The following is a 21,775-nucleotide window of genomic DNA, read 5'->3' as shown; positions in this document are numbered from 1 at the left end:
TCCCAAATTCATGTATTTGGTTTTGATGTTATATTTGTTATTCTCGTGGGATTTTGTCTGATGCTTGGTCCGTTTCTGTGTGTGTTAGTTACATTGTAGTGTTGTGTCGTTGTTCTCCTCTTATATTTATGCGTTTCTGTCAGTTTTAGTTTGTTACCCCGATTTTGTTTTTTGTCCATGGATTTATGAGTTTGAACAGCAGTATACTACTGTTGCCTTTATTTTTCTGTCCAAGTTTGGTACAAACCAAGGATAGTTTAAGAAAGTTATTAAAATTTTTAAAACTACAACCACAGAGTGATGTAATGTTTTCCCGCAGAAAAACTAAGTGCATTTATAAGTAAAATACGCAAAAAATGGAATTTTATTTTCACAAGAGGAGTAGGTCCGGTAAGGACCGATTTCAGCCTCAAATTTCAGGTTCATCTTACGAAAGATTTTGACAACTTTTTAAACACTTAAGTGTGTATTTCATTTGAATCAATTAGTGTATGTGAAAGATTTTAACTTCTTTAGTCATTAAAAACGACCCGATTCAAGCTCAAATATGAAAAATCTACCAAATATGCCGAAAAATGTCACTTTTCAGTTGGTTTTTGTCAAAAATGAAAGTGGCCGCATCCGTGTTCATCCTCAGCCTTTATATATGTTTCATTTTTGACAAAAATCATCTGAAAAGTGACGATTTTTGGCATATTTGATAGATTGTTCCTATTTAAGCTTGAATCGGGGCGTTTTAAATGACTTATCTTCCCCATTAACTAATTGAATCAATTGAAATAGACACTTAAGTGTTTAGAAAGTGTCTAAAATCTTTCGTTAGATGAACTTGAAAATTGAGGCTGAAATCGGCCCTTACCGGACCTACTCCTTTCATAGAGATCCATTCACTGAAACTTAAGTTATTGTCTGGAAACCAAATGTCTTCGGAAGAGACGTTGCTGGCACAGACGACAACGTGATACCATAATACAACCTTAATCAAAGAGCTGAAAGCTCTGAAGAAAAATGACGCCACTGTCTCTAATATTGGAATAGTTTTTATGCAAGTCTTGATTTTCACATACCGTAATTAGTTTAACAATGCAACATGTCTCGTAAGCATATAATTGATATTCGTATATGTGTGTGTGTGTGAAGTGAAAGTGACAACTGGCTGTTTTTTTTAAGACAAATGAATAGGTCAAGACTACCTGAATTGTACAAATAAATACCGTAGAAAGGCTTGTATATTTCTCACTGGTACATAGTCTGAATCCGGGTCCGTTGGCACCCACTCATGTTCGCCCCTTTCACTTTCACACCCTACATGTTCGCACCCAATCTTAATTGGTTTTGTGTTTAATAACTCTGTAAGCAAGTGTTTTCTTATAAGTATAATTGTTGTCAGTGTCTCAAAATAAAGTGAGACAGCATTTTTTTTTTGTGTTGAATAAATCTTAATCATGTTTTAGATAGCGTATTGTTAAAAATTATAATAATCCTTTCTAAATAAAGTGGTGTTTTGTCAACGTTTTATTTTGTGTTGAATAACTCTTAATCATGTTTTGGTTAGTGTATTGCTATAACTTTGTTTCATTGACTTCTTTCAAAATGAAGTGAGATTCTGACTATGTTTTTTTCTGTGTGTTGAATAGATTTTATCATGTTTTGGTTATAATAGTGGATTGCTATATTTTGGTTCCTATGTTTTATTGTTTCGTTGTTTCAGATCAAAGGGACCAAGCTGTTAAAAACAATTATCTTTTGTGTTTTTCCTTTAAAATCTTCAATGTTTTACTCATACCAAGCTATAAATACATTCAGTATTTACACCAAAGCAATTTAAAACAACAATCATGATTTTCCAATTATTCAACTGGAATTTGAATTAAAATTGGGCGTGAATGAGTAGAGTGCAAACGGACCTTGGGTGCGAACGTGCGAGGTGCGAACCTGTAGGGTGCGAAAGTGTATTGGGTGAGAACAGACCTGATACCACATAGTCTGAACCCCCTTCTCCCACAAAATATTAAGTAAATAATCTTTTTGTCACTGTTATCAAAGGTCTAATGAATCTCAGGTAATTTCAAACATTTGTCAAAGAATTCTAGTCAAACCGGCACCTGGTTAAATTGGCACCTGGACAAATCAGCACCTGGTTAAATCGACACCTGATATAGTCAATTCGTCACCCATGTTAAATATAAATTCTAACAGTATTTTAAGCAAAAAGAATAAAAATAAGTAAGGGGTTGCCAGAATTTTTTTCAGTATTTAAGCAAAAAGAGTTAAATACTAACTTTCACATTTTTGGGTGTTCTTGTACATTTTGTATATATTTATTTTTCTCAACTTAATGACTTTTTTGGTGTATTTTTAATGATATATATATGATGAGTAGTCAAAATAATTATTACGTCTGGCAAGGCTTTTTTAATTTTATTCTGGGACACCTTTCTATGACCGCAAGGCTATGTTAATTTTTTTCTGGGACGCCTTCCTACGAACTTCGTAGGAAGACATCACAGAAAAAAAAAATAGCCTTGCCAGACGTCATAATTATTTGGACTAATACACGAGATATTGGATATTTTTATGCATTATTTAAACCAGTTGAGCATTTAACATGATTGTTTGTTTAATGCTTTTTAAACTTTACTGAAAAAAAAAACACCTTAAATTTGCTTATTATTTGGCATGAAAGTTTGATTTATTGAAAGGGACTCATAGTTTTCCATTTTATTTTTTAATAATTGTCTAATTGTTAAAACAACAGCTTGGGTAAGGGCTTCGTTGTTTACCTTTTTACACAACAACATAATTTCACTTTGGTTTCGTTGTTTACCTAAATACACAACAACATATTCACTATGTACTTGGTAACAGTTATTAATTAATTGAATTAGAAAATATTATAACAAATATTATTGGATGCCGAATTGACGTCAAATAGGTGCCGATTTGACTAGATGCCAATTTAACCAGGTGCCGACTTGACTTGTACGTTTCAATTCCTCTGCGATCGTTTGCGGTATTTTCTTGAGAAAAACCTATTTTCCATTATCAAAGAGAAGAAGAAACTGCTTGAAAATGATTCTGGAACGCTTCATGATTGTTAAAATAAGTTAAATTCACTCAAAAAACAATTTTAAAACTTGCGATGTTTAAACAGGAAGTTTCAAAAGCACGTGTAAAAGACGAATTTAACCGATGAGAGTGGAAATCCGTACATAACAGATATCACTATAGTACGACTTTGAAAGCAAAACAGTTCCATCCTTTTGTAAAACAATTCTTTAATATACCTATCACATTAATGTTTGAAGGGTCTTAAGCTTATTCAAACCATAAAAGTCGGTATGAAACACCAAAACGGAATGAACAATAACCGATTACGTTTTGTAGTTTACACATTCTAAACTGGTTCCCGTCAAACTACAACCCTTTGTTCGTAGTGGAATACAAGCAGAAACCAGTTAGTTTGTAAACTGGTTCCTGGCTGATTACTACACAATGACCTCTCATTCATAATGATAACACAAGCAAATTCCAGTTTGTATAGAAAATAGTAAATACGAAACCAAGCGCGATAGGCAGAGAAATGTAATGAAGTTCAGGTCGCCAGTAATGGAACAATGACTGCGTCATTTTCCAAAAATTAATTGGAGTCATATATAAAGGACACATGCCATGCAGGATATTCATGAGCATATAATTAATAGAAAAATGAGAGATTTAATTTAATTATTATATAATTCTTTTGAAAACCAGTTATAACTGATTCGTTAGGAAGTGACTCTAAGTACTTCTTCTTTTGTTTCAGGTCAAACATTCTGATACCAAACTAATCAAAACCAGTCTGATTTGATCAAACTCTGCCTAATTAGTCATCAGATGCCAAGATTTCTTTTTTCAGAAGAATATATACTGTTAATAAAGATGTTGACATTGCAACCATTAGCTTTTAAACAAATTATCTCCCTTGAACCTAAACCAAAATGTTTACTTACTTTAAATAAAAACTTAAACCCCATACAGGACAGATCGATTAAGGGAGGGACAACAGGAAGAGAGATGGAAAAAACTATAGTCAAGAACACATAAATGCCCCTCTACTATGGTGGGAGGGGCATAATAAAATACATTACCTCTATAGAAGGCAAGTTTACATCACAACCATTAGAAATAAGCACAATCACAATATCAACACAAATATCTTCCACTGTACAAGCATAATTCAGTAATGGTAAATCCTCAAATAACGGTACTGTTAGGATATCACGGTCATCTCCACTATCCTCCCATTCGTCCAGTACACTGACCAGTCCATTTTCCAAGGTTTCAGCATTGCCAGAGTTGATCAACCTTATAATATTTGTTACATTCACCATATCTATAAATGAAATGTTTGGTCTATTAGTTTTGATAATTGATGATATATTATTGATTAAAATTAACAAACTTATAAATACTGTGGCTTTATTATACTCCGTTTAATACAAATCTTTTGAGTTTTGGGGTATACAGGTGAAAATTTAAATGTTCAATGAATTATAATTGTTCAAAGACTTTGGAAAAACGAAAGTAAATATCCATGAAAACGCAAGTTTTCGTCGAAAATAGATACTCATGAAAACAAACGAAAACTACAGTAGATCTATGCATTAATACATACACTAACAGTGTTTCAGCACAGAACCATAGAGATTAATATCAAGTATGTTACTGAATTTGAAATGTATCCCATCTAATTTTATGGTATATATCTTGTCTTTAAAAACTTTCTATCTAAACTAGCTATTTCTGTTTTCATTAGGAAATTTCATCATTTCAGAATCAATTTCAGAATCTAATGTGTTCTGTAAAATATTCTAACCTCTTTTGATTCCATAACCTCATACTAAACATGCTAAAAGATTTGACTTTCAGGAAATGCATTCTGACCTTGACACAATCTAATCATGCTAATGTTTGGTGTGTTTATTTTAAATATGATTATTTGAAGTGGCCAGCGTACTAAAAGATTTGACTTTCAGGAAATGTATTCTGACCTTGACTAATATCTAATGTGTGGTGTGGTTATTTTACAAATGATTATTTGAAGTGACCAGTGTCCAATGTAACTGATTACAAATGAAAGCCAAGAACAAGTTTCTTTGATAATATGCCAGGCTCTTTGAATCATATGTATGACCGTTCCTCAAAATTTTCAACTGGATTTACATAAATGTTATGTTGTAAAAACATTGAAACAGATTCAAACAGAGAATTATGCTAAAGTTTGATTCTTTAAATGTCCATTGAGGCTTAATTTGTATAGTTGTTTAAAAGTTGATTATATCATGGATGAAAAATCTTTCTTTCTTTATTTCCATATGATTTTAAAGGAGTAGTAAACTATGATGTACTTTACCAAAAATATAAATGTATTACTTAATCATGTTAATTATACATTGTTATAGGGAAAATAATTCTCATATTTCGAAAACACTTTAAAAAATGCATCTAGTGTCATTCAGGTTATAAGTAGGACAGGTGCAATTTACTCATATTTCAAGTTTTCTCAGGATAAAAAAACATAAATATGTAAAAATGAAAATAAGAAAATAAGAAAAGAGGATGAAAGAATTTAAAAATTTAATAATATATATATGAAGTATCTTTAACACTACATTATAACTTTCAGGAAATGAAAATGTCAATTCAAATGAGGTCATTATTGTGGTTTTCTAAGATTCATAACAAATCGAATCAATTTTACATTTAGTTATAAAATGAATCAAACTTACTAACACACCTGCCATAGTTTAAACATGTTAAATTTACAGAAAATCAAGAAAAAACAACAAAACACTAGATAGAAAACTGCAGACTGCAAGCAACATGAACCCTATCCAAAACTGTGGTAACATACCATGTAAACTTATTTGCTCAATGCCTACTTCAAATATTAAGTATAGTTTGTGTTGCATTATAAATCTGGTAAAAATCTACATAGATCAATACAGAAGTCATTGTATATATTTACTTTCATACTCCTTAATTTTTTTTTAGAGTACATCAAAGGTTTACAAAACAGTTTGATGTCTTCAAAAGAAAGTCAAATTGTTTTATAGTATATTATATATATATAGACATCATAGTAGTAACGACAATGTTTTTTTGTTATCTATTTTAAAAACAAACAAAGTATATACCACTCTCAGATAACAACTGAACATACCATAGATCCACTGACTTGCTCTTTTAGTAAATTCTGAATATCTGGCCATTTTCCTTTGGGTAATTCAGTTAGAATATTCATAAAAATTTACAACTTTAGAGAATTTTCTGACTTCAACTTAAGTTTTGATAATGGTACATCTGAGAAAGTTTATAATTGACTTCATGCAATTAATAATCTATATTAATGAGTATATTCCTGCATGCCAATGTTATTCAAACCTGTAAAATAGCTAATAAAGATGAATCTACTTTATCCCTTCAACACACCACCGACGGTTGGTCACATTTTATGTCTTGTTAACATTTTATCAAATATCAATTATCATAAATATTATCGTTGATGTTTATCTGATTATACACATATATATCCCAGTCATATCTTAAGACAAATTAAAAGTTCACATTGTCAGGTTGTCTTAGTAGATTAGGTCAAACTTTGACACTTCATTAGTAATTGTGGTACTATGTATAAAACGGAGAAGAAGTCTTTCAATACAACATCTTTCTGCTTTAATACACATGTATCTATCACATTTCATTATAATCTTTATAACTATAATTTCAATGTCTGTACCAGTATATATAACTCAATCAATAAAAAACTTCTTCTCAAACAATATAAAACTACTTATATAATTCCTTGATTGCTTTTAAATTCCAAAGTCTGAACAGAGCTGCTAATTTTAGATACTATCCTAAAGAAACTAAATCCATGCATCTGCATCAAAACTTGAAAACTGAGTCTATATAAATAAGCACATGTTCCTACTTCCTAGATGTTAATATGATGTTGATTCACATGTATAAAAATATGTATTCCTCTGCAATTAAGTGTAAAAAGTTTACAGCAATACGTACGGCTGTCATTTATATTCTTTATATGTAATATTGTAACAACGAACCACATCGCATGCACAGGTTTCCAAGTTTAAAATAACCTAAGTATTAACACAAATATCTGTCATTTGTGTGTACACATTATAGGAAGACAGATATACTTCCTGAATGAGTTAAATACACATATTTCTAACAGTTGAAGTACTTTATTCAAAGATTGAGATTTAAATCCATTCACCCACATTAAACGGGGGTTTTAGTTTGTAAAGACTCACAGGAAAAAAATGCATTGTGCATGTCCTAATTATTTAACCCATAATGAGTTTACTAATTATTTTATGTGACAGATATTTAGGCATCAGTAATCAAGCTAAAAGTGTACTATTTTTTTCCTTCAATTCAGTAAATTTAGTTTTAATGGGGTTTTTTTATCATTAAACTAGTATACTCTCCTGTATAATTATAGTGTGGTCCTAACATTTTCCACAAACATGTGGAGAACCAAGATATATCGATAAATAGATATCAAATGTCTACAAATTATATAAAAATTATTCTAATGTAAGAAAATATTAATCCTTTATTAATTATTATGAGCTAGAATAATATATAACAGCTCTATATAATATAATATTGTGAAGCACTCTGAAATATTTTGAACCTATTTGCCACAACTACATGCAATAAAATAATATATATAAATCAAAGAGCTGATAGCTCTGAGGTGGAAAAAGGTGAATAAAAGTTTACTTGAATTACCATAAAAGCAGCCCCACTAACCCAGCCTGCTTTGGATTTTTTTCTTCAAACAAGAATGTGTCATAAGTACATGGATTTCCCATCTGTACAATCATTTTCTATGTTCAGTGGACTGTGAAAATTTGGTAAAATCTTTAAAAAACTTCATCAAAAACTACCTCGGCAATAAACCTTAACCTGAAGCAGGACAGACGGACAGACTAAAACATAATGCCCATAATGGGGCATAAAAATAGTAAGACTTGTTACATACCTGCCAACTTTTGAAAGTTCCCATCAGGGTTTTTAGTGCGGGACAACAATTTTAAAGGTTACAATTTTTAGCTAAGTGCACGATCTGGATTGTCTAGAAAAAGTGTCATATTTGTATGATGAACTTACATGCCTTTTTCTTAAGTCTGTTTGCATGATTCTAGTTATTAAATCGTTAGAAAAGATGAACATGTAGCCAGCAGACCAGGGTTTATTTTCTTGTGTAAGAATATTAGATGCTTGTTGAAATTTCCAATTTTGAATTATGCACAAAGATGGACCTTTAACAGGTTGGGAACAACACTCCAAATGAGGGGTAACCCTCATTGGAAGTACATTACAACCCACTGTAAAAAATGAGCACCTTTATATTCATATTATTTGATGAAACTTTTCGCTAAGAACTATGCATCTATCAAGTCTTAATTGGTCAAAACATGTTAAAAAAATTTTGTGATGTTTCTATAAACTTACATCTTTTTTTATTAATTTGAACCCTCATTTCGAAAAGTTGTTCCAAATACAATGAATTTTCCCACTATCTTAAAAATGTTCTTTCTTATTTTTTTCAACAGTAAAATTACACCTTGATTTAGGGACAGTCCCTCATTTGAAGGACACCACTCATAATGGGTGGGGGGGGGGGGTCTTCGTGAAAGAAAAAATAGTATATTGTCCTTTAAATGATTTAATTGAATACAAAAATAAAATATGTTACAACATGTATTATGTCAAAAAATTAGTGTAAAAAATACTATTAATCATCTTTATGGTAGTAATGCATCATTGAATTTTGTCAATCAGCCATGCTTTTATCCTTCAGCTGTGTAAGAACCTGCTTGCAGATGAAAATTCACATGCCATTTTCACGATTTTACAACTAGATGAAAACTACACTCCATACAGCGTTATCGTTCGGGTCATACTTCCCTTTCTCTACAAACAATGTAAAGAAGCGTAGTTAGATGTCACCACTTTTTCAGAGTTTGGATAAAATCAAAACAACACAAGTTCATCGTGAGTAACACAGAATTTGATTGGCTGAACACGTTTGTTTTACAAGGAACACGTTTTTTAGAGGGTTTTTTAACGATACCCTTAATATTAAATTTTTTTAATAAATGCAATGAATTATTATAAACGTCCTTGATAAGAGTAAAAAGAATGAACACAGGGCTGTACGGGCGAAAGAACTCAGGACGAACAGACCAAGGGCAAACATGTAAACAGGGCAAGTTGTCCCGATACCCAATTCAGGCATGTGTACTACAAATATCGACAGTAAAAACATCCGGTTACAAGGAAACAAATGTAGATGGGATGAAATCTAATAATTTACATAAATAAAAGGGTACATATTTACGATTGTGATTGTCTTTCAATCCTAATTTACAAATTAAATGATTCAGATGCTTACTTTATATGTTAAATCGGTGTCAGGAACCGAAATATTTAACGGAATAAATTGTAATATACAGAAACGAATGCAGCATACGGAGAATCAATGATTTTAAGTCAGCACCATTGGCCTTCAGAAGACTTGAAGTCTTCTTCCACCAAAAATTTTCTGGTAAAGCATGTTTGTTGAATTGAAAAAATTTTAACTTATATATGTGTAAAAAATATTTTCCTGCATCAGTTTTTTGTAGCGTCATATTTTGAAATACAACTAAGTATACATTTTTTGTTCTTTAGGGGGCACTAGCTGTCAAATTTGTGTTTACTGATTTGACTCAAATTCTCATATTTGATTTAAAATCATGTGAAAAGGCTAAAATAAACAACTTACAGGGCATGGACTCAATTATATGTAGCTTTGTTTATGTCTATTTTAGTCTATAAGCCATCTAATTAACTATCTAGTTGACCTCCGATAAGCGATATACACATGAATATAGTTATAAATAGATATCAAAATGATGCAATTGGATTTTTCTAAGTCTGTTTAATTTAATTTTATAGATTAAAAATAAATGTTAATCATTGTCTTTACCTGTATGAATGATTTTTTTAATGGATCGAAGCAGTCAATCAAATAATTTACCTTCGTTTTACTTTCAATGTTGACATTCTTTTCCTTTAACTTACTTTACACGCACAGTTCATTTTTATTCATTTCTATCTAAAGGGGTTAAATTGAAGTGATATGAATACAGATTCAATGAAATTGAATTGTTTACTTGCAAGTGAATAATTCATCGTCAATATTTCTTAGCTTATTTCGACAAAATTAAACCAGACTTGCTGCTTAAAGCGAATTATAATTTCATTTTTTCACTTTCCTTAATGATTGAACAAAAAAAATCATATTTTAAGGAGGTAGACCTAGGTGAAGGGAAATAACTCTTAAAATCATCAGTACGTTTGTGTCAACCATTTTCAAAAAACATATTCTAAGCTTCTAGGTTACATAGATTATTTTCAATCTGTTTCAGGTAAATGCTTAAAATACATTGATGAACTTGACTTTTACAAACGCTTAACTGATTTAAAGAGTTATCTCCCTGAACCAAGGTCTACCCCCTTAAATTTTATCTGGTAGCTTGTACCGTTTTAATCATAATTTCTATACATGCATAAATGATTAATTCCACGAGAGTTAATTTTTTGTGGGAAATTATTTTTTTGTAAGAAAGTAATCGATGTTCTTAATAAATTATTTTTCATTGAGATTTTAGTTTGCTTTTACAACATTTATTTTAAGAGGTCAGAATATACAGAGCAGTTGAAAAGCTATGAATCTGAAGAAGCACCAAACAATAGATTGAAGTCCCTACTGAAAGCCTGATACCAAGTTTCAGGAATCTTTGTTTTCAAGTTCCTGAGATAAAAGTGACAAAATTGAACTGGACCTTTATGTTTAGTAAACCCATAAAACATTCCATAGATGATTTGGTGAGAATTAGATTCTAAAATACAATTTCAAGCAATTTTCTGTTTTATCAAGGGGCATAATTCTCAAAAGAAAAAAGTAAAATCAGTCAAATTCAAAAAGATTCTGTGGTTGACAAATTTCAATAGATTTGGTAAATTAAAGCTTACTTTAAGTTTAATACTTAAATAAATCCTTCATAAACAAAAAAAAGGTTATTTCCCATTTTATCAACTATATGATTTCTCTGAAATTCTCTGAAATCATAAAAAGTGAATGAATATAAACTGAATCTACATTATGAACAAAAAATAATCTTTGTCCTGCTAGTTTAATTAAGGGGAATACCTAATGAAAATCAAATGTGAAATTGGTCAAATTCAAAAACAAAATTTCAAATATGAAATGTGAAATGATATAGTAGATGCCTTCTTAAGTTTATGTCTGGAAACCAATAAAATACGGTAAGCTATTTTCTGTTTTATAAAGGGACATAATTCTGAAACTAGAGGCTCTCAAGAGCCTGTGTTGCTCACCTGTTACTGTATTTACTGATGTCGGCCATGTTGGTTGATAGGCGGGGGTCATTAGACACTTTTTTTAAAATAGATACCCTAGTAATGATTGTGGCCAAGTTTGGTTAAATCTGGCCCATAGTTTTAGAAAAGAAGATTTTTGTACAAGTTACAAAAATGACGAAAAGTTGTTCAATATTGACTATAAAGGACAATTTTGGGCATGTTGACTTATTTGTAGATCTTACTTTGCTGAACATTATTGCTGTTTACAGTTTATCTCTATCTATAATAGTATTCAAGATAATAACCAAAAACTGCAAAATTTACTTAAAATTAACAATTTTAGGGCAGCAACCCAACAGTGGGTTGTAGGATTCATCTGAAATTTGTGAGGGGATAGATCTTATTCTGATGGACATTTAAATCTTGAAAGATTTGCCCTAAATGTCTTAGTTTCAAAGATATAAAGCAAAAACTGCATTTTACCACTATGTTCTAATTTTAGCCATGTCAGCCATTTTGTTTGGTGGCTGGGGTCATTTTTTTAAACTATATACCACAATTATGATTGTGGACAAGTAAGTTTAAATTTAATGAGAAAAGCTCACTTGACCTTTCAGGTCAGGTGAGCTAAAAATGAAATACCTTCAAATTTAAATTAGGTCTCTGCTTTGAATACTTATAATATTTACTATTTACAGTAGATTTGATGGAGGCTTGTTACTGGAAACCAAAATACTTTCAAATTGATATTTCTATAATCAAGGGGCATAACTCTGGAAAAATATTTAATAAATTTTGTTAGCTAAATTAAAACTGGATCTGATATAAAATGAAGAAACCAAATGGATGTTTCGGATATAATTTGGTGGACAAAATCATCTGGCCCACAGTGTAATTAAATATAAACGCCTAAAGATCAATTCAGTTCAGTTTCGTTTGTTTTCCTCAATAAATACTTTGCAGTAATTAAGTCACATGATATGGAAACTGAGACTATATAATGTATACTTGTTTCAATAAAAAAAACACCCACCCAAATGCATGCCAACAGAAAGTGCCTAAAGGAAATAAGTCTTTTGTGTTTTAGTCCAAACTATGTATTTATGTAACAAAAATTGTGTGAATTTCATAAATATAAATTAACAATTAAGATAATGATAGATTAGTGCTTTCTGAGACATAATAATAGAATTATATAATACAAAGGAATTGCATATTTAAATATACTATTCCTTTATGATTTACATATATATTTAAAGTCTCTTTAAATACACTAAAATGAATTAAAACACATGTTTAATGTTTTCAACAGTAAGTAGATGACTGGATTTCAATTAAAATTATATTGATGATTGTTGGTTTATACTTAATGTCCAGTGGCAAATATTTCATGTCACTGTTCAGGACAAAATCAAAATTATAAAGTGTATACAACTGTACAAAAAGTATAAACAACCTATTCAATATATATATAAAGTCTCTGATAAAAATCCTACCAGTTTCAATGTTCACTTTAGAACAAACGACTCCCAAGTATTAGAAAACCATCAACTTCATGATAACCGGTGAGTTATCAAGATCTGTTTTAATTTATCCATGGCATTTAATAAAACTGATATCTTTATCTAGTTCGATCTACTGGCTAATACTGTGTTTACATTGTTATAAAAACAAGACCCGGAAGAACTCAGTTTCAGTTTATCCACGAGATTTAATTTATGTACAGACTGAGAGGGGGTTTCCCTCAAGTCTAAAATTTTAACCCAATTATTCATAGTGGTTGGTTTTTCTGAGAGGGTGTTTCTTTTTTCAGTCTGGTGGGAATTCAGCATGGTAAATTTAGAAGAAATAATGTCATTTCCCGCCATTTGTTTCTATCTCTAGACCACAAATTTAACTATACATAGTAACGCACCAAAATGTACAAAGTGGACACCGTATATCGTATATGAGGGGGGGGGGGCAAGGGGGGTACCAATAACAACAAAACAGTAAATTGATTTGGCTTAAAACAGATGACAAGGAATTGAAAAGGGACAATAACAGATAACAGTAAATGAAATCTTTAAATCAGTCCGGTCCAGGACCAATACAGTAGATCTTATTATATAACTCGTTGTATGGATCTAGCTAGGTCTTAACAGAGACATATTTATTCACTTATTTAAAGGATATTTTGTCGATAACTTAAAATTGAAGCTGTTAAAGACACGTACATCTTTATTTGCAGCTACAGTTTCTGAGCTTCACTTTTCACTATGTAAACCAGTTAAAAAGCTGTTCACATTGGTATTCAGGGTTCTCTGTCATGCAAATAATAAAGAGGAGGAGTAGCACTTCTAAATGTGAATGCTAAAAGCAAAAGATGTTGTGTAATTCCGAAAGGCAATATTTCACTCACATGCTCAAACAAATGATACATATATACTAATTTTGTATTTTGTAAATATAAAAGGAGATGTCGGGTATGATTGCCAATGATACAACTCTTCAAAAGAGACATAAAGACACAGAAATTAACAACTATAGCTCATCATACCGCCTTCAACTATGAGCAAACCAATACTGCATAGTCAGATATAAAAGGCCTTGAAATGATAAACGAAAAACAATTCAAACGAGAAATTTAACAGCCTAATTATCTACAAAATAATGAATAAAAACAACCACTGAATGACAGGCTCCTGTTTTGGGACAGGCACATACAGAATGTGGCAGGGTTAAACATGTTAGTTGGTGCCAAACCTTTCCCTAACCTTGGACAGTGGTTTAACAGTACAACATAACGTTTAGACGTTACGCACAATGTTCGTACCTCATTGGAAAATCGGTGTAGTTGGCAAGATGCAAGTCCAAAATATATAATTTTCTGATATCATATTCATTGCTATTGTATGCATTTTTAAAAATAATGTTTTTTAAAATAAAAACGAAAAAAATAATTGTTGAAACTATGTTTTATGCTGCATGCAACAAGCTTCATTTAAAAAACCGGCTATTTTTAGGTTGTCCCGCTAGTCCAGCCCTGGCCTCAGTGACTCATTTTTTTAAAAAATTTTTTTTGTTGTCACTGAGTCCAGCTCGCCCTCCATTACCTTCAATGGTGCAAGCTCCCGGGTAGATTACCCGGGGACGATAGAGACAATGCCAGAGAGCTCAAGTACGAAAAATGTATCACAAATGGTAAAACTTGATAAAATAAACAAGTTACATACCTGAAATGCTTGTACACTATATGGAAACTCATCTTAACAGAAGGAAATCCCTTGCAGTCGGAGCTGTGGACATCTTGTTTACATCAGTAACGCTATATTACGGAACGTGACGTTTCTACGCTATAACGTTAGACGAAACGAATTCATTGTATCGATACAGATTTTCAACGTTTTATTGCGTTTAACTCGTTAAATCAACTATTTTGCACCTCAAACTATTTAAACGCGGACCTTAGGGCACTGAATGCTGCTGGTAAATTATGACACTTTAAATCATGTTTATATATGTGTACCTTCTGTTGTTCGGATGAAGTTTACTTCATGATTGTGGTTTTTTTTCTTCAGTTCCCGGCAAGTTACAGAAAGTTCAAACCAAATTAATCAGTTTTAACTTTCCACATATCATGGTTTCTTTCAGTAAATGACCGGACAATTATTATAATAAATTTCTTCATTAATTTATCATCACACTTTTATTTTTTTAACATTTTTTTATCCCGAAATTCCATCAAAAATCCCGAATATTTAATTTGGGGTTGCCGTACGGCCAACAGGCGGCTCTGTCCATTTCCCTGCGATGACATATAATATATCAACCTTTTTGAATGTGAATTAATTGTTACTTATGACAAAATGAAGAACAACTTTAATACTGACGATTTTCATTTTCTCTCATTTTTTTTAAGTTCTTGTTAATACTTTAACGCGGTAAGTCTTTTTTTTTTTTTTCTTAAGCAGCGAATGAAAAGTCTGAAATTGTTTTTCACTTAAAGTCTTTTATTAGTGTATTCAATTTAACATTGTAATTTAATGCAATTTAATACATATTTCTTTCTTTCAAATTAAAGAAACACATACCCGCTATTAACATATGGACCAAAATAAAGTATTTTGGATGGTGATCGATAAATCATTTTCCAAGTCCAGTTTCCAAAATCGTATCAGGGCCAGACCATCTCCGTTAACATTCGGATAGAAAAATTGTTAAAAAATAAAAGCTAGTGTAATGGTTAGTTGATGAAGAGATTTCATATTGTCCTGTCATTGACTGAAAATTTACGAAGAAACGGAATAATCGTTCGAGTTATATTAGATTCTATTTTTTTAGTCCTAGAAGATATGGCCTACTATGAAAACATTGACGTTACGCGCGATGTTCGTACATGTAAGCGTAACACAACGTCGCGAATATTTCGTAACGTTCAAACCGAAAATTCGACTGAAACGTTGTTTTTAAGCAAGTGCGACATTCTTGTAAGACTCGGCAAAATTGACGATGCTTTTTAACTACTTATCGAAAATTGATGTATTTTAGTTTTTTGATAATGGAAAAACCCGTTTTTCAAAATATTAAATAGTTTTAACGAAAATCATAGTTTAGTGGTTACAATAAATGAAATATGTTACGCGGGACAACCTAAAAATCGCCGTTTTAAAAAAATTAAGCTTGTCGCATGCAGCATAAAACATAGTTTCAACAATTATTTTTTTCGTTTTTATTTTAAAAATCGTTATTTTTAAAATACGTACAATAACAATGCATATGATATCACACAATTATATATTTTGGACTTGCGTCTTGCCAACTACACCGAATTTCCAATGAGGTACGAACATCGTGCGTAACGTCATTCCTTTACAGGTGTGAATGGTTTTTTTTTACCCGAAGAAAACGTTCATACATCCGAGTTAATGCAGCAAGTTCTTTAATTATAAAATCATTAGAAAATAAAAATTATTTTTGTTTTGGTAACTATGTGACATTTTTAACTGTTAATTTCCCTAGATGCAGAGTGCCGACAGATTTGTTGCAAAACGTAACAGTTATTTGACATTGATTGCTTTATCGTTTTCCCCGGAATATTCTGCTGATTGTTGACCTTCAAAAATATCATTTTTGAAAATTCTATTGATACCTAAGCATCTGCAAGATTTATCTATATATATAACACTAGAACACACCCGTGATAAAAGACAAGTTATAAAATTGATCGTTGTGTTTTACTGCTTCATTATACAATATATTTCGAAGGTCTGCATATAAAGGACATAAAGTAACTACCTGTTTCTCATCTTCAATTTCGTTTTTACACATGAAACAACATCTTTCATTTACTGGCTTTTTCTCATATCGTCCTGTTTCTATTTTAATTGGCGCAACGCCACATCTAAATTTTGAATAAGCACTTCTAAATTTAATAGACATATTTTGTTTTTTTTAAATATAACTCTGTACAATATTGTGATTTTATCGCTTATAAGTACGAAGCATGTTACCATTATTCTGTGACAAAATTTTCGTTTGCCATTCTGCAATATATTTATTAAATAAAACATTTTCAATTTGTAGAACAATTTTCTTTATGCAGCACACTATCAATACTAGTATACAAATCAAAGTTACAATATTTAAGTTTTTTTCATGACTCTATTACACTAGTTTTTTTTTATTATTTACAGCATTTTTATGTGACCATTTGAAAACTTTATAATTTATTCTGTCATTGGTCATGGCACTACATCTTGCCCAATGCCTTAAGACACATGTCCATTGTTTTACACTAGGAGGTCTCCATCCCATGTCCCCGTTAATTTCATCCATTGGCGTATACTTACCAACACCTATAAAAAAAAAACTGATAGCTCTGTTCTGGACAGCGTTGATACAAGAAAAAGAACGAGTGCCCCAAATGGATGCACCGTAGCTTATTACTGACCAGACCAGAGTATCAAATACTGTTTTAAAGGTACTGTACTAGAAACCACAATGTGGCTTTACATTTAACAATTAAGAGCTCGACTGGCAGACATGGCTACAGCTTTAGCCATGATATTATGATGAGTGGTGGATATTTGGAACTGGATTCGGATTAACCAACCTTTTAAATTCTGTTGATGGATAAAAAGCAATATGTGAATTTGTCGCAAAAATTGACGTTTTCCTATAAAATTGCAAGACCAAAAATGGTGACCAAAGTTTTTATGCATACAATGACTTATACTGATGTAACTAGATTCAAAATACAAGTGTGCCAAAAAGTTTAGAAATCGGGAGATATGCCATTCGGTATCGTGTTACGAGTTTAAACGTTGAAAATCTTTATCGATACATTGAATTCGTTTCGTCTAACGTTATAGCGTAGAAACGTCACGTTCCGTAATATAGCGTTACTGATGTAAACAAGATGTCCACAGCTCCGACTGCAAGGGATTTCCTTCTGTTAAGATGAGTTTCCATATAGTGTACAAGCATTTTAGGTATGTAACTTGTTTATTTTATCAAGTTTTACCATTTGTGATACATTTTTCGTACTTGAGCTCTCTGGCATTGTCTCTATTGTCCCCGGGTAATCTACCCGGGAGCTTGCACCATTGAAGGTAATGGAGGGCGAGCTGGACTCAGTGACAACAAAAATTTTTTTTTAAAAAAATGAGTCACTGAGGCCAGGGCTGGACTAGTTGTCCCGCGTAACATATTGCATTAATTGTTACCACTAAACTATGATTTTCGTCTAAACTATTTAATATTTTGAAAAATGTTTTTTCTACTATTTAACAGAAAAGTTCCTTCAGTCTTTTATGCATTTTTTATGAAGTTATAATGACGTCATAGAAAAAAAAGCGTTCCATACTACAAGGGCAAATTTGTCCCACGGGAAAAAAAATTGGGAGTCCAGATTTGAGAATCCAAAAACATTTATCTAAAATGGAAAAAGTTTAGTATTTGTATTTACTACATCAGTGTTTATTTGCTTAATTTTATTTAAGACAAATATCCTGAAAAATGATATATGGTTATTTGTGAGCGATTTTTCAAAGGCTTCCAAGGTTGTTGCACCTCCATTTTTTGACGTAAAAACGAACTTAACTCAAATTTACGTCAATTGTTTGCTGATCAGTGCTCTTAGTTTAAACATAAAAATTATTTATTTATAGTGGATTAGGAAACAAGTTTTGCAACTTATATTAATCCCTTTCCACTTTGCGGGTGCGAGTGCTGCCTTTATGATTGTTTAAAATGTTATTTTTCTTAATTTTTCAAAAAACTAAAATACATCAATTTTCAATAAGTAGTTAAAAAGCACGGAGTCTTACAAGAATGTCCCACTTGCTTAAAAACAACGTTTCAGTCGAACTTTTGGGTTGAACGTTACGAAATATTCGCGACGTTGTGTTACGCCTACATGTACGAATATCGCGCGTAACGTCTTATCATTTGGTCATTGAATTAAAAATATATATATACGTTGTACCAATGTGTTTTTTTATAACAAAATCCATACTAAGTTATTGTAAAAGCTATAAGAAAAATGTGTAAAAAGTAAAAAAACAAACTATAATTTGTATACCTATTTTTTGTACAAATTACAATTTGTACAAAATCATACATCTTAAAACATGTTCAAAGACTATGGAATTTGTTACAAAGAATAAAAATAATGTATACTGGAATGGTCCTGGACTCGACTGTTTTTGAATATATTTATGTGATGTATGTTACTGGAATCCTTCTGCAAATATGTGACCTCCATATCACCAGTGGAAAGACCCCAATAGTGATATTAAGAATATGTGGTATGAGCATGATGAGTGGCAATGAGACAACTCTCCATTCAAACCACAATGTTCAATTTTCTTCAATTTCTACTGAAGATTGGCTGTCAAAATGGTAACATTCCAATTTTCAATAACAGTTAACAACAAATACAATCTCACAATAACAGATAACAATAAAAATAATAGTCCTATAACAGCTAACAAGGAATAAGACAATAACAGCTAACAGTAAATATATTTTCAGAATAACAGATAACAAAGAATTAAATTACCCCATAACAGCATAACAGTTAAACCCCTTGCCCCCCTCGTATATGACTCGTATATTTCTGATAAATTTGTTAATCAGGGATTTCTTAATCACAAATTATAAAACCAAGGACTTGAGTTATACAGTACAAAACCTTGTTAAAACATTTACTAATTCTCTCATAGATACAAACATTAAGTATTACCGTATGGAAATTTGGCTGTACAGTAGAGTTCTTTATAGGGAGTCTCATTGGGGGGTTCCGATCCCGGATCCCGCTTACTGTTTCGTCAGATTCCCGTATCCCGCTTACACTATGTACGTAAGTAATTCTCATTTTTTGTCATTTCCCGGGTCCCGCTAGACCTCATTTCCCGTTTTCACGACACAATAATTTGACTTTCACGTGTCACGCTTACAAAAAAATCGGCAATCCCGCGTCACGCTTAGACCCCAATGAGACCCACTTTATATATCAAACGGGATATCAAATGCTATTTTTTTGTACACAAAGATGTTGTTTATAAGGCCCGTAAATAATTTTTGATACAATCCATGTAAAGTAATGGATCCTCTGAATACATTTATTCTTAGATGTCATCAGTTTAAACATAGACATGGGCGTTTTTCAATAAAAAAAAAACATGACTGAATTCTTGTCTCAGACACTTTAAAAAAAAATGTGTTTTATCTTTGCAAGTATTGTTTTGTGCAGTCAGTACATTGAATTAGATTTAAGAATTTTAATGAAGAAGCAGTCTATTGTTAGAGAATCATATATATATACAGTTATGAGAACTTATTTTTTCTTATTCTATTGCAATTTAACCCTTTCCGAACCCATTGTCATAAAATTAATCAATTTGTGGTTACCAGTGATCTCAGAAGGATGAGTTTAAAAGTGTATAACCATTACCTTTATCATATCATTAGATGAATCAAAATATGCTATTTATGAAATTGACAACTTTGTGGAATGTGGAAGACACTCGAAGGAGATTTTCGTTTAACATAAAATGGAATTTAATTTTCAAATTTAGAGAAACAAATTCTTACAAAGTTACTCGGGAATTCTGTCATTTATCCAATCTAGATAGTTAAATGATAAATTTTAAAGTCATCGCCGAAAATCGGACTTTAAGATTGATAATAACACTATCTTCCTTTATGGATCTTCAACACCAAAAATAATCAAAACAATGAAAGTTTACAATCTTAACATAATAACATTATAAAAACTATTCACATCCGGAACTTTAAAGTTTGTATGACTATCTTGATTGGATTAATCCGATACTGCTCACATATTTTGATATGCGTTTCTCAGACTGTTCACGAAATCTTTACACTAAATCCGTTGGATGCGTACTGAATATTAACTTATTCTGGGAGAACATGATTTATTTATTAGTTGTAATTGGCTTTGAACTAGCTTTCAATAACTGCGAGTACTGTTATTTGGTAGCTTTATTTCTATGGTTTTTTTTTGCCTCGACGGTATCCATCTTATAAGTTAAGCCAATTGCTACTGACTATTCAGTGCTGTTGGTTCCGTTTTGTTTTACTGTTACACCTCGGTCTCAGATTAGGATTAGGAGAGGACTAAGCGCCTCGGCACAGACACATATATATCAACGTGAAGACATCTTATACGTGCATGTATATCACATTCAATTTTGTGTTGGTAGTATTTTATACAGAGCACAAACATGTCGTTATTCGCCTCAAAACCTAACAAAACCCTTGAACAAACTTATTCAGAGGGGATATAGTTACGATACTGTTGTCAGATAATTAAAGATGACATTTTCTGGAATCGGTATTGATTCACTCATAGGGCATTCTCATCAGAAATAAAACACCTTTTATTCCAAAATCAGTTGTTGCATGATACGGGTTTTATTCTTTTGGTATATTTTATGATCGTATGATTATGCCCTTAACGGCAAGGCTTGTGCTCGTTTTTCATATGACGAAGACATACTATTTCAATCAGTTAAATTGAGGTCTGGAGACGGCATGTCAGTAACTGCTAGTAGTTCTTTGTTTATTTATGTTATCTGAATTATCATTGTCATTTTTCCTAAGTTTCTTATGTTGCCTGTTCTAACATCGGACTCGGACCTCTTTTATACTGAGTTTTACTGTGCGTATTGGTGTATGTTTGATTATTCTACATTAATTGGCTAGAGGTGTAGGGAAGGGTTGAATTATTTTCGTTTCGGGGCTAGCTGAAACCTGCCTCCAGTTTCGGGTCTTTGTCCCTAAATAGAAGACCAATTTGTGGCCTTGGGCTGATTTCTGT

General features: G+C 31.6%; 1 protein-coding gene across 14 annotated transcripts in view; it reads right to left on the bottom strand.

Moving 5' to 3' along the window:
- The window catches only part of LOC139518741 (leucine-rich repeat serine/threonine-protein kinase 1-like), a 59,283-nt gene extending 45,946 nt beyond the window's left edge, over positions 1 to 13,337 (bottom strand). For 2 of the 14 annotated variants that reach the window (XM_071310290.1, XM_071310294.1), the window contains exons 1-2: positions 12,945 to 13,134; positions 4,131 to 4,375 (exon numbers count right to left, since the gene is read on the bottom strand). In XM_071310290.1, coding sequence (XP_071166391.1) covers positions 4,131 to 4,373 — 243 coding nt within the window. In that variant the 5' untranslated portion in view covers positions 4,374 to 4,375; positions 12,945 to 13,134. Of the gene's footprint in view, positions 1 to 4,130; positions 4,376 to 6,205; positions 7,232 to 12,944 lie in introns of those variants that run through there. The other 12 variants (XM_071310292.1, XM_071310287.1, XM_071310293.1 and 9 more) reach the window with 12 other exon arrangements.
- Positions 13,338 to 21,775: the final 8,438 nt, after the last annotated feature.

Source organism: Mytilus edulis, chromosome 4, assembly GCF_963676685.1.
Source record: "Mytilus edulis chromosome 4, xbMytEdul2.2, whole genome shotgun sequence".
NCBI classification, from domain to species: domain Eukaryota; kingdom Metazoa; phylum Mollusca; class Bivalvia; order Mytilida; family Mytilidae; genus Mytilus; species Mytilus edulis.
This window is presented reverse-complemented; position numbering and strand designations above follow the sequence as displayed.